Source organism: Dryas octopetala, chromosome 7, assembly GCF_963921425.1.
Source record: "Dryas octopetala chromosome 7, drDryOcto1.1, whole genome shotgun sequence".
NCBI classification, from domain to species: Eukaryota; Viridiplantae; Streptophyta; class Magnoliopsida; order Rosales; family Rosaceae; genus Dryas; species Dryas octopetala.
The window spans coordinates 7,242,714-7,264,647 of record NC_141372.1 but is presented as its reverse complement, the minus strand read 5'-3'; the positions used below and the strand labels follow the sequence as shown (position 1 = coordinate 7,264,647).

General features: G+C 41.6%; 2 protein-coding genes across 3 annotated transcripts; one reads left to right on the top strand and one right to left on the bottom strand.

Moving 5' to 3' along the window:
- Positions 1-13,348: 13,348 nt before the first annotated feature.
- Positions 13,349-15,925, top strand: LOC147279167 (histone acetyltransferase). Its single transcript, XM_086251327.1, has 4 exons — positions 13,349-13,877; positions 14,028-14,142; positions 14,364-14,478; positions 14,713-15,925. Exons 1-4 carry the CDS (start codon positions 13,777-13,779, stop codon positions 15,597-15,599), a joined length of 1,218 nt encoding a protein of 405 aa, XP_086107453.1. The 5' UTR covers positions 13,349-13,776; the 3' UTR covers positions 15,600-15,925.
- A 651-nt stretch (positions 15,926-16,576) lies between these two features.
- On the bottom strand, positions 16,577-20,461 carry LOC147279166 (uncharacterized). 2 transcript variants are annotated; one of them, XM_086251296.1, is made up of 4 exons: positions 19,877-20,461; positions 19,570-19,725; positions 17,996-18,397; positions 16,577-17,600 (listed from the first exon to the last, which is right to left on the bottom strand). In XM_086251296.1, the coding sequence occupies exons 1-4, from the start codon at positions 20,222-20,224 to the stop codon at positions 16,701-16,703; spliced, it is 1,806 nt and encodes a 601-aa protein (XP_086107422.1). In that variant the 5' UTR covers positions 20,225-20,461; the 3' UTR covers positions 16,577-16,700. The 2 variants fall into 2 exon arrangements, with proteins under 2 accessions (XP_086107422.1, XP_086107423.1); XM_086251297.1 differs by lacking the exon at positions 19,570-19,725.
- Positions 20,462-21,934: the final 1,473 nt, after the last annotated feature.

Below are 21,934 nucleotides of genomic sequence, written 5' to 3'. Positions count from 1 at the left end.
GTTTTATTAAAAAACTTTCATAGACATTGATAGATTTTCAATGACTTTTTGATACAAATATCATTGTGAAATATTGTAAGATAATAGCATCCGTATATCACAAAGGGTAATGAAAACGCAATGAAATCAAATCAAACAGAAGGGCAATGAAAAAGTAGTGAAATCAAACAAAAAATGACAAGCTGATGAAAGAATAATCTCCAAGAAATTAAGATTGTTAAGAAACCTACTAATATATTGAATGATCTAAAACTGGTCTTCAATATTTGTCAAAACTTACTATTCAATGTTACATGGATAATGTTAAATCCAGGTAACGTTGACGAAAACGAGCTTCCAAGTGTGAAGACAATTAAATTAAAAAATAAAATAATACATAATGAGAAATGCATATAAGTTTTAAAATTTGAAAGAAATAATGTTGTATTACTACTTAATATATAAGTCAAAAATTTAAATAATGTTGAACTAATCTCTTTATTATTGTATCTAATAGATAAATCTAACTCAAGTCATCCTTGAAACTCTCAACGTAAACATACAAAAATTAAAAGGGTGGAACAATATATTATAATTGACATGTTGTAAACCCATAAAACTAACTTCTGGAGCACTGAAGTATGGAGTTAGAACCGTATATGACAGGTCTATTTATATGTAATGACATAGTGATGGGAAAATATAAGGAATAGGTGTGTCAATGTTGGAAGGGACATACACGCGCGCATGCAATGCTAAAGGAGGCAGAGAGAGAAAAGGGGAAGCCTTTTCTCAAAAGTCTTTCAAAGTCTCTTGGGGGAATGGAAGAGAAATAAGAAGATTTGTTATGTATACTTTAATGCCAAAAGTCTTTTAAAGTCTATGGATTTGAGAAATCTGTGAAAGTCATTGACATTTTGAGTACCGTATGACTTTCATAGACTTTTTAAAAAGTCTTGATTGAGTACTCCCTGACTTTCATAAACTTTTTAAAAGTATATAAAAGTCTTGATTGAGTACCTCCTGACTTTTTAATTTAACAAAAGTCTTTAAAAGTATTTAAAAGTCTTGATTGAGTACACCCTCCGTAATGTATCCAATTCATAATTTTAAAAAATTCAAAGAAATTCATGTGTATTAAAAAACTTAATGATTTTAAAGAATTTCATTCAGTGATGAATTTGTTCAAATAAATCTCTGTTAGTCTAATGTAAGAATAGATTGAGGTATAAAAATATTGTCCAACTGTTCTGTAAGCATTTTTTATTCCAAAATTACCTCCAACATTTTCCTAAAATTAATTAGATTTAAATTTCATAAATTGTGAAATTTAACTCTCACTATTTAAGGGATTTAACCGATTTAAATCTCACAATTTATGAGATTCAAATTGTAGAAATCTTACAAAATATTCACTTGTAAAAATTCAAATAAAAATACATCACTCTACAAAATGCAAAAACTAATCAAATAATTGGGAAAAAAAAAGTATGGGTTTGTACATGTGGGTTGATACTAAGGGTGAGCATGAGACGGGGGGAATGGACTAACATCGTCTCGTTCCCATCTCATGCTTTGGGTTCGGGATTGATACAGAGTAGAGGTGAGCGTTTTGGGGCTCTGATACCTTCTCGTTTCAGACCAAACTGGTTTGATACCAACCGATCCCATACAAAAACTTTCAATTTTTCAAGATTAGCTTGGGGAAAGGGGTAGCGGTCGGGAAGAGAGAGAGGAAGAAAAAGATGGCTTGAGGAGGAAGAAGAAGATGAAGCAGGAGAAAAAAAGAAAAAAAGGTGGTTGGGTCACCTTGGGTTGTTGGGAAAATGGCCGGACGACGAGGTAGGTACTGGGCTGGGTCGAGTGCAGGCTTGAGAAGGTTGGGTTGCTTGAGTTTGAGGTGGCTGGGTGGCTGGGGTGGCCGACCTAGTGCTGGTCGCAAGAAAGAAATGGAGGATGGTGTTGGGGAAAGAGAAAAAGTAAGTAAAAAGGAAGAGAGAATGAAAGAAAGTGAGGGCCAATGGGGGGTTGTCACAGGTGGGGAAGAGAGAGAGAGAGAGAAAGAGTTTTAAAATTTAAATAATAAATAAAAGATTAGAGAGAGAAAGAAAGAAAGTTTTAAAATTCAAAATAATAAATAAAATATTTTGGGACGGTACAGGACGAGACAGTTTTCAAACATCAGAACCGTTCTCATCCCATTTAGGAACGGGATGAGACAGAATGTGGGAAGAAAATTTTGGGACGGGACTGAACATGACGATTTCAGTATTAATGCCCACCCCTAGTTAATACATTTCAATTATACCAGTATGTGGGTTGACACCTTTCAATTGTACCAGTGTATGAGTTGATATATTTCAATTGTACCAATATGTGAGTTGGTATATATATATATATTTTTTTGCCAAGAACCAAAGGATTCCATTCAAAAAAGCCACAAAGGCAACAACAAAACAAGGGAAGCAAACATCTAGAAAATTCAAACAGAACCAAAAAAGAAAGCTACAGCAGATAGAAGAAAAAAACTAAAAAAATCAATCCAGAGGGAATCCATCAGCCACCAAAACTCCAAGCAAGGAAGATGAGGGTGTCTCCACCCAACCCTCTGGGCACAACTTCCTTCTAGCTAGCATAGCAACTGCATTAGCAGCACCATTAGCTTTCCTTGGCACCCAAGACCACTTCACAGAATCAAACTGAGATGTAAGATGCCAAATCTCCTTCACAATTGGAACAATATGCCAGTCCATCTGTTGACTTGATTTATCACAAGCTTTGATAATTGTTTGAGCATCAGACTCAATTACAACCTTTGTAAGACCAGACTTCTGAGCACATATTAAACCTTCTCTCACTGATAGAGCTTCCACCACAGACACAGAATCGGATAAGCAATGAACAGAGCTTCCTCCAATGACACAAGCCCTGCTATCCCTTATAACCACCCCAAGACCAGCCTCGTGAGAAGCTTGATCCTAAGATCCATCTGTATTGACTTTCAATTCAGGATCACAAGGGGGAGCCCAAGCCACATGATCATTAGAAATGGAGGAGGGAGGCAGAGAAATAGAAGGATTATACATACACTCAACCTATTCTAAACAAGCTCTTTTAGCAGATAGACCAACCCACACAGGATCAGGGAAAGATTTTTGAAACACAATCTTACATCTGGCCTTCCATATATTCCAAATAATAAAACAAATCCAAGAGAGAATATATTCAGAGTCCTTCCAATAATCCAATACTTCAAATAACCAATAATCAAAAGTAGAAATTGCAGCCTTATCAATCTTGTACCCCAAACAATCAAACCAAATTGCATTAACCCAAGAGCATAATAAGAGCATATGTTCAGTGGTTTCAGCACAGTGAGTTGGTATATTTAAATTGTACAAATTTGTAGGTTGGTACAATTGACAACACAACCAAGAAAAAAAAAAAAGAACAAATTTGAAAACCCCAAATTTCAACAAAAAATTTAGAACAAATTCAAACCCTAAAACAACTATGCTACGACCAAATGGAAATTGACAAATAGTGAGTGTTCGTATGACTAATCATCTCGGCATAACGACAAGTCACACAAGGCCCAACACCATGCTGTTTGGGCCTAGACCCAAAAGACTAAGCCCTTCCTGGGCTCCTAGCCCATGATCCACTAGGCTCCGGCCCCCTGGGCCCCGGCCCCTTAGGCTCCGGCCTCCCAAGCTCAAGCCTCCCGGGCCCCCGGCCCGTGTCAACTAACTCGGATCCTCGAGACCGGTGCCACGTGGCGCTCCTACAGTGCAAGTCACCACAAAGGACACGTGTCGTCACCGGATTGGTTGACACTCTTCCAAAGGTACTATAAAAGAGGTACCTTCTTGTCACAAAAGGACAACTGAAATCATTATTATACTATTCACTCACTCTGCTCTCAGATCTCTCTGAACACTGACTTGAGCGTCGGAGGACCTTTGGCCGGCACCACACCGGTGCCCTTCCCGCTCACTTTTGTGTACCTGTGCAGGGTGCTTTGGATATCAGTCTCTCTCATTACTCACTAGTCGGACTAGCTACCCGTTCCTGCCCCACTTCGACGTGTCATCCGCTCAGTGGTGGGTCAACGGGCCTACGTGGTTCGACTCGACGTTGACTGCTCTACCATTTTTGGGCATCAACAGTTTGGCGCCGTCTGTGGGAAAGTTACAACTTTTCCCCATTGAATTCTCTACCCTCAGTTGAGGTGCAAAAACCTTCCGAGCTTCCGAGCTCCCTAGCTTCCGAGCTCCCTAGCTTCCGAGCTACCGACCCTCACAATGTATGACGGAGGTCCTATCCTCGACCAAGTTGACAACACCCCGCTGGTTGACAAGCGAGGTAAGAAGACTGCCGAATCTGATCAGGAAGAGTACATCCAGCGTTTGGAGGCTCAGCTCCAACGAACCCAGGAACAGCTCGACCTCCAAAAAGGTGCAACACAGCTTTATGAGCGACTCCTCCGTGACAGGGAAGGACATACCACTCCCCGGAGTGGTGAGAGGAGGAACCCCCATGACAGGGTCGAGCACACCGCTCTCCGGAGTGGTGAGATGAGGGATCCCCCCCGAAGGGACCAAAATGTTCCCCGCCAATTGGATGTAGGGCAAGGTAGCCATCCGCCCCCAGGTTTCCAAAAGAGACTTGTCCACCCGGTCAGCCGGGCTCGATCTGGCGAGCATCCTACCCGCTCTGAGGAGTTCCACATTTATCGAGACTGTCGTCATCTGCTCGATGACAACCGCTCTCGGCGAGAAGAGCAGCGGACAAACCGGGACGAATCCAATCCGCGTCCCCATGACTTGGAGGAAGAGCAGGCTCCTCGTCCCAAGCGACGACGGGGAGAAGAGCAGGTTTTCTCGGCTGGGCGCCGCGCAGAAGATGACACTTTCACAAGTGAGCAAGTCGCTGACTCCGGTAACAGCGGATCCCTTCCACCAGACCAACTCCAACAACTCCTCATGGACATCAGCGAACGCCTGAGGAGAGTGGAGGAGGGAAGTCGTGGTGGGCACCCATCTTTAGACACAAGGGAGCTGCCTGGACCTTTCACAGCTCGCATCCTATCCACTCCTCCGGTTGGCGACGTCCGACCTCCCAAAATCACTCCATACACAGGGAAGGAAGACCCATATGACCACCTCATGAGTTTCAGATCCGCTCTGGAATCTAAAGGTGCTGATGACATTACGAAGTGTCGAATCTTCCCTTCCACCCTCTCTGGCAGTGCAAGGGACTGGTTCTACCAACTTCCTCCGAGCTCGGTTGATTGCTTCAACGAGCTCCGAGAGCTCTTCCTAGGCCAATATATCATCCAGACCGATAGAATCTACACCACGGATGACCTGACTCGAGTCCGACAGGGCAGCAGGGAATCCCTCCGGGAATACATCACTCGATTTCAGCTAGAACGATCTCGGTGTCGCGATTGTGATGAGAAGGTAGCCTTCGCTGCTTTCAAGGGTGGTCTCCTAGAGGGGGACTTCCTGTTTGAAATCAACCGCCGCAATCCGCGCACCTACAAGGAACTCATGCACGAGGCCATTGCCTATGCCACGGCCGAATTCAAAACATATGGGAAGAAGCCGCCTACCATGGATCGCCCAAGTACCGACCAGGCCATCATAGTGCCACCCCAGCCCAAGCCCTACTCGGGTAACCAGCATGGGGGGTCCGGGAAAGAGTTCAATAAGTTCACCAAGAAACAATTTGGTGATGGTAGAGGTGGAGGACAACGAAGGGAGGAAACCTATCAGACATCCTATGCCTCCAGGTTCAAAGTCTATACAATTCTCACTGTTACTTATACAGAGTTGTATCCCCAGATCAAGGACATACTTCCTAAGCTCCCACCCCGCCCACCACAAACACGATACCGGGCTAACAAGAATTTCTTTTGCCTTTACCATGACGACCATGGCCATGACACCGAGGCATGCAGAGCTTTTAAGGAGGCAATAGAAACTTTGGTACAGGAAGGAAAGTTGGATGGTTTTATAGACAAGGAGGCCACCGAGAAGGCCAAGACCGACGGACAACGCCGGGGGCGGGTCAATACCATCTGTGGGGGCCCGACCCTCGCTGGCAACTCCAACAGAGCTAGGAAGGAATACGCCCGAAGTGCTCAACCATGCTCCGGCGTTATGGCTGTAGACTTCCGCCGTGGCAAAAAGACTCCTAAGCTCGGGTGGTCGCCCATTTCCTTTGCTGAGGAAGAGGAACGTGATTTGATCTTCCCACACGATGACCCTTTGGTCATTGAGGCCACTATAGCTAATTTTGATGTGGCTCGGATCCTTATCGACTGTGGTAGCTCCGTCAACATCCTCTTCGCCCCAGCCTTCACCGCTCTTGGAATCGACCAGGAGAGGCTTGACCGGTCGGTCGCTCCTTTACTCAGCTTTTCGGGCGACATGGTCACCCCTCTTGGTGGTATCTACCTTCCCCTCACCCTCGGGAGATATCCTTCGTCCGCTACCACAACTACTCAGTTTTTGGTGGTCGACTGCCCCACAGCTTACAATGTCATCCTGGGACGACCGGCCCTTAACCAATTGAGGGTTATGATCTCCACTCACTTGCTTTTGATCAAGTTCCCGACCCCATGTGGAACGGGGGTAGTCAAAGGCAATCAAGTGTCAGCCAGGTCCTGCTATATAACTTCAGTCAAGAAGAAAAAAGAGGTCAAGCCCTCTATGGCTGTTTGTGTCTCCAACACCTGCCCTACCCCAGACGCCCTACAAAACCATTGAGGTCGTCCGTCCAGGCACATACAGGCTCCGCGCCACAACCGGCAAGGAACTCGGCCGCCCTTGGCGCGCCGAGCACCTCCGCTACTTTTACAAGTAGACACATGTTGTACCCTCCGGGAACTTTTTTCAATTTCATCTATGTTATCGCTTTCATAAATGAGAGTCCTACCACGGACAGATTTTTCTTCATTTTTATTCAAAGTGTTAATTGGCTGTATGGACCCCCGGGCCATCAGACATCCGACCCTACCCATATCCGCCCCATGCATTCAAGGGAAGCCAAGTACCATGCATTCAGGGCGCGGCTATGGCAAATGCATTCAAGGGAAACTAAGTACCATGCATTCACGGAAGTCCTACCACGGACACTTTTTTCTTCATTTTTATTCAAAGTCTTAATTGGCTGTATGGACCCCCGGGCCATCAGACATCCGACCCTGCCCATATCCGCCCATGCATTCAAGGGAAGCTAAGTACCATGCATTCAGGGCGCGGCTATGGCAAATGCATTCAAGGGAACCACAGTACCATGCATTCAGGGGAAAATCAATATCATGCATTCAAGGGAAACTAAGTACCATGCATTCGAGAAAATCCCACAATACCATGTATTAAAGGGAAGGGCATCCTACCCCATAAACGGGTTGGACACCCTCCAACTCATCCAAATATCATAAAGAACAAACTTAATAATCAAAATAGTTTGTAATTTGGTACGGGCTACATCCGACCCGCCATATAACTCAAACAAAAATAGGGCGATGGTCCGCCCACCCCTGCCCCCGGGCCATGTTTAATTCAAACATTTATTTGGGATCCTCTCCCATGTCATGCCCCCCACCTGTGGATGCTCCATCCTCGGGCTCTTCCCCCTGGGCACCTCCCTCTGGAACGTTGGCATGTCCATCATTACTGCCAGCCCCTAACAGACCACCTGCTTGGCTTGACTCAGCTCCTCCTCGCACTGCTCCAACTCTTGCCTAGCCTGGTCTGCCTCCTTCCTGGCCTGCAGTAGCTCGGCCTGCAATGCATTTATTAGGCTTCCTGCCCCGGCTCGAGCCCAGGCTTCCGCCCTGCTCACCACCCAGGCTTCCGCGCCGCGCACCCACCCAGGTTTCCGCGCCCCTGACGCCAGCTCTCTCCGAGCTTCCGCCCAGTGCACCACCAGCCCCGGCCCGAGCCCAGGCTTCCGCCCCGCACACCTGCCCATCAAAAAAAAAAAAAAACAACAAAAATCAAGATGGGAAGTACTCGGAATACCAAGACAACACCATGGACATATCAAGATCGCTACTGGTTTCCCACCCCTCATATGTGCTCTTCCACCCCCAAATTTACAACATTCACCCTATCACTTTTCACATGCTCAGCCACCAACCATTTATCAAAGCCCATATTCAAAAAATCAATTCAAGGGGAAGAGCCATGACAACCCATGCCTTACCAGTATTCCGCGGCTTCAACAGCTCAGACGGGTTCCGACCCACTAATCTTGTTTTCTATGTACCTGGACAACAACATAACACCCAATAAATTACAAAGTCCAAGAATGAGGGCGTGTGGCCTACCCAGGGCTCAGCAAGGCTCATATCCACTTGCACCACCTCCTGCCCGAACAGCCGCGCACCCGAGCACCCGTGCACCCGTGCACCCGAGCACCCGTGCACCCGTGCACCCGAGCACCCGTGCACCCGAGCACCCGTGCACCCGTGCACCCGAGCACCACCTCCTGCCCGAGCAGCCGCGCACCCGAGCACCCGTGCACCTGTGCACCCGAGCACCCGTGCACCCGTGCACCTGAGCACCCGTGCACCCGTGCACCCGAGCACCTCCACCTGCCCCTACTCACAATTTTCACAATTCAGAAATCACAATTCAAAGGTCCACATCGAGTTGCACAATCACAATTTCTCACAGTTCTCAATTTTTCCAAGTCACAAAATTTCACCAACAAAGAGCTTGGCAGGATTCCGAAATTTCTTATCTTTAGTGCTTCGAACAGCTCACATCTGAGCTTGGTTTTCCGTGCCTGCCTCGTACTATGGTAACTATCCTACCCAGGTAGCAGGTTGGGATCAATCAAACCCAACCTCTCAACCACCTCAGGACAGTAGTGCATATAGTTACTATGGACAACAACCTCAGGTGGGGTCAGCTCCCCCAAATCCTAGTTACAACTACAATCAGACACCCCCAGTCAGCAGCCATGGTTATGATCAGGGTTATGCTCAGCAACCACCAAATTATGGTCAGGCTCCAGCATCTGATCAGCAGCAACAATATGCAACTTCAGGATATGGGCCACCTGCAGTGTCATCAAGCGTAGATGGAAGCGCTTCCTCTCAAACTACTCAGCCATCAGCTGCTTATCCACCTCCTTACAGCCAGCCAATGGCTAACCCTCAGGCTGGGTATTGGACTCATCCAAGCAGCACAGGTCAACCACACAGCCCAAAACGCAGCCAGAAGATCCGGCCCGAGCCTCGTGCGCCGCGCCTCCGAGCCGAGCAGCCCCTGCACCGCGCCTCCTCAGCCGACCCGAGCTCGCAACACTCCGACCCGAGCCCGATCCGGCCTGCGCAGCACTCCTCCGATCCGAGCCCTCCGATCCGAGCACTCACCCCGATCCGAGCCCTCCACCGACCCGAGCAAGCACCCAGGCCACCTTGCTCCTCGCCGACCCGAGCACTTCTCTCCGACCCGAGCCTCTCTCTCCGACACGAGCCCGACGAGCAGACCACCCCCGCGCACACCACAGCTCGGACCCGAGCCTTCTCCTGCTCTGCTCCGACCCGCGCACACCACAGCTCGGACTCCCCGAGCCTTCGCCTGCTCTGCTCCGACCCGCGCAAAATATCCGGCCCGAGTAGCTTGTGTGAGGTGCTCGCGCCTTCGTTGGGTATCCCTCCGACCCGATCAGAGCTCCCCGCCCCGAACGATGGCTCCTCTGCCCCGCGCCGCCGATCCGAGCACCTCACCTCTCCCTCCGCCCGAGCAGCTATCCCCCCGACCCGCCCCCCTTTTTTCTTCACTGCTATACCCAAGCATATTCAGTTATCTAAAAAAAAAGGGGGGGGGGCAGCTGTATTTTGGCTATCAAAAAAAAAAAGAGGGGGGCAGCCTATATTCGGTACTTCAAAAAAAAAAAAATCCAAAAGACAACACAAAAAAAAAAAAAAAAAAAAAAAAAAAAAGACAACACAAAAAGGGGAAGGGGAGATGTGGGTGCGGAATCTTTATATTTGGGCTCTACCATTTACTTCAAGATTTTCATTTACGAAGGGCGACATCCCACCATTAAAATCGGACGACATTCACTGGGATTACACGAAGCGTCTACTGCTCGGAATACAGGGTGATCAGAAATTCAAAAAAAAAAAAAAAAAAAAAAAAAAAAAAAAGAAATAAAGTGTCATCTGAACCCCCAAGCTTTCCTGCAGTACAGCTTTTCTTGCTAAGGAACTTGGGGGACTTCTAAACAGTAGCTTAAGCAGGAACAAGTGTGTGGTTACTTGTCGTTCTGCTCGGACTCTTTTGTGTACAAAGTTCCCAACCAAGAAGTATCTTTTGCTCGGAAACTTGGGGGACTTCTGTTCGTATGACTAATCATCTCGGCATAACGACAAGTCACACAAGGCCCAACACCATGCTGTTTGGGCCTAGACCCAAAAGACTAAGCCCTTCCTGGGCTCCTAGCCCATGATCCACTAGGCTCCGGCCCCCTGGGCCCCGGCCCCTTAGGCTCCGGCCTCCCAAGCTCAAGCCTCCCGGGCCCCCGGCCCGTGTCAACTAACTCGGATCCTCGAGACCGGTGCCACGTGGCGCTCCTACAGTGCAAGTCACCACAAAGGACACGTGTCGTCACCGGATTGGTTGACACTCTTCCAAAGGTACTATAAAAGAGGTACCTTCTTGTCACAAAAGGACAACTGAAATCATTATTATACTATTCACTCACTCTGCTCTCAGATCTCTCTGAACACTGACTTGAGCGTCGGAGGACCTTTGGCCGGCACCACACCGGTGCCCTTCCCGCTCACTTTTGTGTACCTGTGCAGGGTGCTTTGGATATCAGTCTCTCTCATTACTCACTAGTCGGACTAGCTACCCGTTCCTGCCCCACTTCGACGTGTCATCCGCTCAGTGGTGGGTCAACGGGCCTACGTGGTTCGACTCGACGTTGACTGCTCTACCATTTTTGGGCATCAACAGTGAGGTATTTGAACAATTTCATAAAAAATAATTGAAAAATCTAAAATTTGTAAAAACAACCTGAGAATCTAAAAATCCAATTCCAAATTGGTAATAATCCAAACAATAATGCTAGTTGTTCCACATTTTTTCTCCCACATTTGTATCCCATCTGATGTGTCATTAATTTACTGAAAGGGTATTTCCTTTTTCTTTTTTAGGTTTTATTTTTTAATTTTTAGTGTCCAATGTATGAATGCTATGTAAGATGGTATGAAATTGTGGTATAAAAATGTGGTAAATGTAGCATTACTGTAATCCAAAACCTTTTTCCAAAATCATGAAAAGTACATTAATAAAAAACAATGTGAAAACACTAGAGACAACAAAGGAAAGATGAGGGAGAAAAAAGAAAAAAAAATGAACATATTACTTACCAAATCAGTTTGAGGCCGAAGTTGCATTTGCATAAAAGGGAGAGAGAAGTTTGATCAAACGTGTCAGTGTAAAAACTAAAATTCTAAAATTGTAGATCTTCATAGGAATTTGCAGTAGAGGATCAACCCTAGTTGTGGTTGAAATGAACAAGGAAATATAAAAATAGAAATTCTAAACTGAAATTTTCAATTATTTATGATGATTTTTTAATGAATTGATATTAATTAACTTCAATTTAAGTGATAATATTAGTTAATACTCTAAAAGAACCATAATGTTTGTACTTATGGTTAAAGTTGTTTAGAGTTTGTTTGGAAGTGCTTCTGCAAAAAGTGTTTTTATTCAGTAGTGCTTTCACTAGAAGCGCTTCTAAAATTAGTAAAAATAACCCGAGAATCTAAAAATGCAATTCCAAAAAACCTTTTTCCAAAATCATGAATGGTACATTAATAAAAAATAACGCTTTTATTAATATACCACCCGTTTTCACTAGAAGCGCTTCTGTTAGAAATTCATAAATTTTTTTGAAAAAAATCCAAGTACTTCTTATAAATGTACTTGTGGAAGCGCTTCCAAATGTTTTTATAATGCAAAAGTTTTTTTTTTTTTTTTGCCAAACACAAGTAAAAGTGCTTTTGACTATTTAAAAGTTTTTTTAAGGCTTCTAAAAGCACTATCAAACAAGCCTTTACTTATTTCAAAACTATTTTTTACCGTTGCATTAAGCTCAAAGAAATTGAAGGACTCATTCTTTCTTTTTCAACTTTGGTATCTGAATTTGATTATTGTTTTATTTAAGTATTCAAATGAGTATTTGTCTCAATATAATATCCAAACTTTTATTTTGTCCTAATTTAATATATAATGTGACTTTTATACGTGTCTTACATTTATAGTCAATTTAGTACATTCACGAAATTAGGTCGACTAAAATGTCCTTGATTTTGCCTAATATTATTTCACGTAAGTCAAATTATACACCAAAGTGAGACAAAAGGATATAAAATTAGAACAAATAATAATTTGAGTCCTAAATAGAATAATTTGATAGTCTGTAGGCAGATAGTTTTAAGTGCAGACATTCGTGTTTGAAATTTTCATGTACTAAATATTTTTTAAAGATTATGTTGTACACTAGAAATTGGGATTTCTTTTTTTTTTCTAGTGTCATTTGATTAAATGTCCCAGTGGCCTCACAAACTTTACATAGCCTAATGGCTAATGGTACAAAAAATACACTTTCCGTCTAATAAATTTGTGTTGGGAGCCCCATCCCCTTCGAACGCTAAAGCCAGACTGCACGCTTGAACTTTTATGAAACACATTGTCCTAAAGTGGCAAAGATTGAATCACATCACAATTAAGTTGACTTATCACTCACTCACCCTTCTTGGTTTTCATCTTATTCACTTCAATCTATTTCGTCAAATTTTTTTTTAAATTTTCATCAAATATTTTAACATGATGAGTACATGACTGAATTTTAAGAGGCAAAAATGTTAAATTTTGAGGTGTACGTGCTTATCACGAGCAGATATATACAAAAATTAGAAAACAATTGGCGGAGCAGACTGAAATACAACGTAAGAAAGTTAAAAAAACTCAAGAATTTAAAAGAAAAATTCGCGAAGTCAAGTGCAGGTAAAGTTCACAGACTAGTGGTATAATTAAGCCTTTAATTTGATTAGACTGAATTTTTATTTTATTTTTTTGGGTCAAATAATTGTGTAAAATACTCTATGTAAAATTGTACACATTGAACTGTTCCTTTTCTGCCATTGTTACAGTGTGAGGTTGAGGTTGCTTTTAGAGGTGATCGATAGTGACAATATTATCAGAACTCTGAACTCTCATCCCACACCATTCCTCAAGTCTTGAATACAGGAATGGTTAGGTCAAGAGAGAGAGAGATATAAAGAGTGAGAGCAGAGATAGATAGAGAGAGAGAGAGCCAAAGCAAAAAACAATTAAGAAAGAGAGAGGGACTCCTGGGGTTAGGGGAAGCAGGCATGTGGATGAGTGGGGGACACACCAAACTCATCAATTGAAACCATTTTGAAATTATTGAGTTTCTGACAGAAAAAAAAAAAAAGAAGAAATGAAAAAGAAAGCATAACAAACACACACCACCTCCAGGCCCCTTGTCCCTTCTCTCTCTCTCTCTCTCTCTCTCTCTCTCTCGTCCTACTTACTTGAAATCTTGGTGGAACTGCATTTTGGTCAGTGTGTAAAAAAGAAAAGTCTTTGAGGGAGACCCATTAAGAAGAAAGCAAAGCACAAGAAGAAGTTACCTCAAGTTCTCAACTTTTCATAGAACTTGGAGTTTTAAGAGATTTATTTCTCTCAGGAAACACAGCTCTGCCCCCCTCTCTCTCTCAAAGAATTGCTGAAGATGCCAAGATCAGGCCCAAGACCTTATGAGTGTGTCAGAAGAGCTTGGCATAGTGAAAGACACCAACCCATGAGAGGTTCTCTCATTAAAGAAATTTTCAGGTTCTCCACTCCCATCTCAACTCTGAATTTGCATATCTATTTTTTGTTTTTTGTTTTTTGTTTTTTTTTCTGGGCTAGGAAATGCTTAACTTTTGCATCCCTGCATATGTTTATTTGTCTCTTCAATCACTTACTTGTGTGTTTTCTTAGGGTTGTCAATGAGATCCATAGCTCAGCTACTAAGAAGAACAAAGAATGGCAAGAGAAGCTCCCTGTAGTTGTGCTGAAAGCAGAAGAAATTATGTACTCCAAAGCCAATTCTGAGGTAGTCTTTGTAATTTTTTGGGTTCTTTTGTACCACTCTTTTCTAAATCAAAATTACTTACCCTCAATCTAAATACTATTGAGGTTGTGATTAAGAATTCGATTTTGCTCCTTCCATTTTCTGCATTTTCTCAGTAGCAGAGCAGAGGTTTTGTATGTTTTGCTGGATTTAGTTATTTGGTTCTTTTAAAGTTTGTGCTTTGCAACTTTGTTCTTTTACAGGTCGAGTACATGGACCTTAAAACACTTTGGGACCGAACGAATGATGCCATTAACACGATAATTCGGCGTGACGAGAGTACTGAAACTGGAGAGTTTCTTCAGCCTTGTATTGAAGGTAGCTAAACAATTTTGTCTTCAATTTCTACCTGTTGAATTCAGCTCTGGATATTTGCATCTGGGTTTTCGTCATTATTAATATAGTGTTGGATAAGACAAATTCTTGATATTGATTAAGAAGAGCATGTGTTTGGGTATTATGCATGTAGTTCTCCACTAAAAGACTGCTAATTTCAATTGTATATACTCTATCTGTGTAAGTCTCTCTAAATTTTTCCGTTTAACAACCCAGCTGCTCTCAATCTGGGGTGCATACCGAGAAGAGCATCGAGGAGCCAACAGAATACTAATCCAAGGTGTTATCTGAGTCCTATCACTAGTGTTTCTCATAGCGTAGTGGAGAATGCTAGTCAAAGGGATTACACATCCAGTTCACAGTATAGGCCTTATTGTTTGAATTTTGTGAAACCGAAAACTATTAATTCAATTTCAACCTATCTTGGCTCTGAATCTAGATGCCCTGTTGGCTCTGAATCTATGAAATTTGGCTTTGCATCCGAAAATGTTCCTCCTCCTGGTTCCGACCAATGCTTTCCTAGGAAAAATCAGGCAACATCTAACTTTTCTTCATACCCTCTGTACTATGGAAATTTTCCTCAGTTTGAAGAACTCAAGCCTGGTTTTCTCATCCTTCCTAAGCCAGTTTCTAACCCTTTGGAGCCTGCCAAGACCGGCGTTATTCCAAACCTGCTCTGTAATGGATATAAATCAAATAACTGCACACAGACGGATGAAAAAGACTACACTGATCAGAACCCATGTACAATCGGGTGTGATCTGTCTCTCCGGTTAGGCCCACTCTCTAGTCAATGCCCAAGTGGTGAAAACAGTCAGCCCCAGGATGTCAAAGATGTCGGTGCACAGGAAGGGACCAAGTGTGGTGATCACACACCTCAATTGGATAAACAGATCTCTTTCTTTCCTAAGGGTAATAAAAATGGCCCAAAAGACTCCTATCCAAGTAGGCGGAGTATTGAAGGGGAATGTATGAATGTGCAAGCCACAATGAGAAAGCGAAAGGCGGCTTTTAATCACCCAACAGAGGATACCAAATTTTGTTGGCAGCCGGAGCTTCCATTCAGCCGCTTGGCTGGAAGTATGAGAAATGGAGGTTTGTAGACCCACTCTTACTTTAGTTAGTTGCTTTAAGTTCTTGAAATTTATGTAATGCTGAAAGCTTTCTTTGCAATCTTGATGTACTTCCTAGCTACATTGCAGAGTAATGAACTGAGCTGCTTTTGCGGTATTGTAAAACATGAAATGTAAATAGTCAACTAAAGATTAGATTAGATGAGTGAATGGACCAACTAACTCAACTCTTCGGATCAGCAATGTACAAAAAAGTGTTATGTCATGTATGATGCTTTCTAGAACATAGAACTTTATGAAGTATGGTATGAACTTAATGAACTTGATGAAGATTTTGGTTTGGGGTTAATATTTTTAAAATTGTATAAGATTGAGTTTGGTTATACTGGCATTGTATTAGTGTGACTTAGAGATTCATAGGACTGTTGGGGTTGTGTTTGGAAATTAGGCATGGGATCTATACAAAAAGGAAGGAGGCAAAACCCAAAACCCATCTCTTCACGCAAACCTAGACTTTACTGTTTAGAGAAATAGTCTTGATTCATGAGTCATTGCAGATAAGGTTGTGGACCCACCTTTTGATTGGTCTATTATAGAAGTGGGGGAAAATTTGAGTAAGAAAAAAAACTGGATGGGGATTGTTGTTTGTGTGAGTGGGGGACAAGGGGTTGTCGCTTTAATACATCTATTATCTGTAGTCATTATGCTTTTGTGCCTGTGGTGTGGACCCTTTTTCTTCTTGTTTAATTAAGAAGGAGAAAAAATTATTGATGAATGACTGGATGGGGCTGCTTGTTTGCAACTTTGTACGAGTGGTGACTAATATTTGTGATTGTGAAGGGCTGTGTGTTCCCATCAGTCATCTGTGGGGTCTAAACAAATGCTGATCTTATTTTGCTTCAGCATATTCTCTAATTAGAGGATAAAAATTACTTTCAATGCTGATCTTTCTGTTAGTTACTTTTCACTTTTGTAATGTAACCTATAGGTATGGTGTACTTCAAAAATTTGCCACAAATCTGCACAATTTCAATCTCATTCAAAATTTTTATCTATTCCCAAGAGTATCAACAAATGGAAAAGGAACCAACCCTTACTGTACAATTCAGCTACTTGATTTCTTTACACTCTTCACTCTTCATTTGAAAAGAGAGAGTAAGTGGAAGAAGTTGCAGAAGAGCTAAAACAAGAAGAAGAGGTGTGGTGGAACTCAATCTGTAAACGCTGGTGGAGGGGTAAAATAGGAACTGTCCTCTTTTTCTCTTCCTCCACAAGTTCCCCAACTGGTATGGCTGCAAGAAATCTCCTGATGAACTCTCTACAACACTCTTTTCCTCTGCATATTTCTTCTTGGCTTTCCTCTGTTTTCTGTGCATTCTCATACATGACACTGGAGTTGTCAAACCTTAGTATGTATGCCTGGTTACACCCCTCAAAGAGCCTCTGACCCAATGAATCGATGATATAGTATGCATCAGCTTCAACCTTCAACACGAAAAAATGGTCGTTCCAACTCACTATGTATATCGTCGGTTCGTATAACTTGGTGTGTTTACCCATCTCACCCCATATCTCGTCGAATGACATGTGCCCTTTCAAGCACTCAAACTTCTCAGGACTGAAGAATCCGATAAAAGATTTCTCGGGCAAGACAGCCAAAGGTCTAAGATCGGCTTCTAGAATTGTTTCAAGGTCAAAGTGTTTGTTGGGAAATAGGTTTACGTAAGCATCATTACTGCAAAGTTTTTGCCACTCCGAGGAACCTTGTGTTATGAGGCTGTCGAATTGGGGTCTTGTAGGCATTGAGTCTCGGTTTGAATGCAGCCAGTGGGCGATGACTGCAACTAGTACAGTGCATGCACTCTGTCCGGCGGCCTTCTCACTCAGTTGATCAAAGGAGGCAAAGAACGCATTGGTTTTGAGCTTTGCTTGCCCGTCTCTACTGACTACTTCCTTTACTTCCCAGCTACTTGTGATGCAATTTCCATGTTGGTAGTGTGATTGTGAAGAATATTCAACAGTATCTGATTTCTGGAGAAAGAAGAAAATCCAAATGAGCATTATTTGGGACATACTTCTGATCTCATAAAGAATTATGGTAAGAAGTGCTAAAACCATTAGACCCCCCAAAATGAAAGCTGTTAGGAAAAGGCTAATAAAGTATATCAAGTTAACACTCTTTTTACATATAAATACCCACAATATGGTGAGACAGACAAATACAAGTTGTATAGATGCAATCTCATCCTGCAAGTTAACGAAACAAGTGAGGATGAAAATTGAAGGTTTCAAATTTATAATTTCTAAGAACTAAAGCTCTAATATCATATTAGACAACATTATACTCGAAAAACTTAACTATTAAATGATATATATCAAATTAAGTAGAAGCATTGAACTATAGCATGGTCCTAAAATATATATACCTGTATAGATTCACTGAGATGATTGTCATTAGAAAGTTGTACTGCATTGCCCCTACTAGTCTTCTCAATCAAGGGCTCTACTTTTCTCCTTGGTGGTCTGCCATTCAACCACCTTCGCTTCCTTGACAACCAGCTCTTCATTGAAATCAACTCTACATTGCTATGGACACCAGTGGAGATGGGTTCATTCCATAGTGACCCTTCTGAGTCTGAACATGATGACTCGTCCGTGTCACTAGAAGTGACTCGGTCACCATTACCCCTCCTCTCATTGTTTGCCTTTCTGAAGCTCCTGAAGTAGTTCACTCCTCGAACCAACCTGTCTTTGTCTGACTCGGCCGAGTCTGGAACGATTCCTGCCGGGTCATGCGAGTTTCTTACCTCAGCAAAGCTTAGACAAACCTGCAGTACCAATCAACATTAAAAAGCCATAAATCTAAGGGCAAATAAAGTGGGACCCTCATTGATTTTTTTTTTTGGTCAAAGGGACCCTCATTGATTTAATTGTTGAAAACTTGTCTTTCCTTTTTCTTTGGGAGTTGATTCCCACCGTTGGATGAATGATAATATGTAGTTGGATGGTCGGAATCATTTTATATGAACTTTGAACTACTTGTACTTTAGGAGCAAGCAGTCTTTTCTAGTTTCACTACAATTTTCAGTGTGGCCTAAAGGCTCCTATAATTGAACAATATTTGAAAAGTTATTTTTAAACAAGCAGTCTCTGATTGAAGGAGCTCTTTCGATCTCCTCTTTAAAGAAAATGTCATTTTTAGTCTTTTCATTTTAAATAAAAATAATAATTCATAAATTAAATGAAAAAAATTAAAAATGACATAATCAGAAATTGAGGAAAGTATTGTTCTCAATAATTATGAAAAACTTTATAAAATAACTCGTTTTAATTATAATTTTAATACATATTTTGAAAAGTTAAATAATTTTGGTTTTCGGGTGTTTTTCTATACAAAATGTACATATTCGACCAACTTCACCATAATCCCAACATTCTTAATTCTAAGTTCTTATATGCATTTGACCAACTGGACTCTAATATCAATATTATCCAATTTATCCACTCTTTTTAAGTTTTGATAATTCGGTCATTTTACAGCTCAAAAAAGCTAAAATGGGAGACTTTTCAACATTAGGAATCTCACCCATTTCAGAATGAGAAAACAACCATCATCTAGAGTCTAGACCATACCATTCACCGTGTGGATTCTAATTTGACAAAGAATTTTTACCCCTTGCCAAAAAAAATAAGACAAGAGAATATTACCTATTAGTGCCCAATTAGGGAAAAGATGACCAAATAAACTGGCTTTACCTTAAAATGGGACTTAAAATTTAAAACATCTAACTATAGTCTTAAATTTCGTTGCAATTTGTTCCCATAAAAGCGGCTGATAAAAAACGTTAACTTTGCACAGATAGAAGCGACATGATCAAAAACTGAAAACAAAATTCTTGTCTGTACCCTTAATTTACGATTAAGTAAATTAACAATTAATAACGAACTTAATCACCGCCAAAACACAAAATTACAAAAAAAACCAATTTTAATTAATTACCATGAGCGTAGCTTCGCTGGGCATCATCCCCTCCATTTTCAAAGGCACAGCGAGCTTTCTCTGAATCTGAGACTCCATCATCGAAACCATTTCTGCTAAATTCAACGACACCCTCCCCATAACCGCCATAAGATTCCTCGATTCCGCACTCTCTCCCTAAAATCCACACACCCAACCCAAAAAAAAATAATAATTTGATGTCCTAATATTGAAGAACCCAAAATGCTTAATCAATCAAGTTCAAACAAAAATCAGAATCAAACCCATTAACGTTAACAGAAACTAAATCAAATCAATTCAAACTTACATTTAACAAAGTGAAACACAAATCCCAGGGGGTGAAAGAACAACCACTCTGACCCTGCCCCTGTTTCAATCCAAAATTACAGAGGCTCTGAAACTCGTCATCCCATTCAATGATTCGATCGCATTTGCCCAATTTTCTGTGGCTGGTGTAGTTTCTCTGGCGTTTGGATCTTCCATAGAATGGGACTAATAGTCCGGGGCCTCCGGGCTTAGGCCCCTTCCATTTCACCTCAACCAGAGCAACTCTGTTTCTAAACCCATCTTCCACATTGAATCCTTGGAGCTTCAACTGGTTCACCTTCACGTGAAACCTCCTCGTTGAACCACTTGGCCATGGTGACCACTTCATGATGATCGATGATCGTCTTCAAAAAAATTAAAATTCTCCCTTTTTCCTTTTTCCTTTTTACTTTCCCAGACCAAAACAGAGATAGAGACAGAGATTTTCACGTAAACAAAAAAGAAAAAAGAAATGGGTATTTTGAGAGCGAGTCTTAATTGGCAGAGACAATAAAAAGAGGGGATGGGGGTCTTTCTTTATTGGGTCAGTGACAGCTATGGCTTTTGCAAGCTCTGCAGGGCCGAGTCTGAATGAGTCCAGCGAGTCTTTTCTTTTAATTCCGTGTGTGCAGCCATTGATACACGTTTTAAGAGAGACCAACTAAATCGGGAAGTTCACGTGACTAATTCGAGCTTACGTGGCGGGTGATTATTGGTTGGGTCGGACGTTGAGTGTTTGAGCGTCAGATAGGGTGTTTGGGTAGTAAGACGTCAACGCGGACAGCTAATGGTACACGTGGACATGTGTAGGGTGACGATGTGCGTGTGTCAATGGGCCAATGGAATTGGTAATGTGTCTATTAACCTTCAAGGGGAAGGTATTTACACGTTTGCGTGATGCCACTTGTGTACAAGATATCTATGTCATGAAACTACGAAAGGGTCCCCTTCTAGTCTTCTAGAATTCAACTATTCAAGCATACTCATATTTTATTGTTTTAGGGTATATGAAGTAGAAGAATAGGGAATCTATAATCTGTAATTCTTAGGGTTATTTATAGTTGTAATGCCCACAAAATTATCATCCATGTCTTATTTTATCTTCAAATTTTTAGAGTGTTTTACCTAAAAGGCTAAAAAGCCTAAAATAATAAAGAAACTTAACCTACAGTCCACTCAGTCCAATACTTAATTTCGAAAACAATATTGTAAACATATGCATCCTAAAATCTATATATGCAAACTCAAAAAACTGTAGATGCAATTCCAAAATTAATTTCAAATGCAAAAGTATCTCAAGAAAATCTGCAAATCCAAATGCATTTGCATATGCATGTCAAGCGCTTGGCAGTTTTTTACATTATTGACTGCGCACATGCAAAATAGAATGTACTTTGACTTAAATTTGTTTTCAAGTAAATTTTTATTCAAGAATTTTATGTTTTTTTGTCTTTGGAAGTAATTTATTATATAAATGAATGACAAATTATAAAAAGTTATTTTTGTTAACACATGTCCCAAAAAAAAAAAAAAAAATTAGTGACGGGAGACAAGAATACCTTCCAAAATTTTGATGTCTAACTTGTGCGAATGGAAGTAGCCCTCCTCAAAGTTTGTTATGTACTTATGTATAAGAGACGTCATAATGGAACAAAATGGCACACATCTTATAGAAGTTTAGGAAACAATATGAGACAAAATGAGGTTTGAGGTGCAAGATGGGACTAAAGGGTTTTGCTATAAATAACCCAAATTCTTATATAGATACCCAACCAATCAGTATGAGAGAATAACCTGGAATGAAATGGTTAAAAAAACATGGGTTAATTTGTAAATGTTGAACATGTTTAAAATAAGGGTTAATGCTAGAAAAATTATGTCATTGTATCAGTGTTAATTTGTTAATTTGTAAATGTTGAACATGTTTAAAATAAGAGTAATGTTAAGAAAATTATGTCATTGTACAATATGATGTGGCTTTCTAGTTGCCCTTAGTCTCTTTCTGTCTCTTCTCGTTGGAGGAGGGAGCTATTTATGGTATCGCATGTTTTTATTAGGA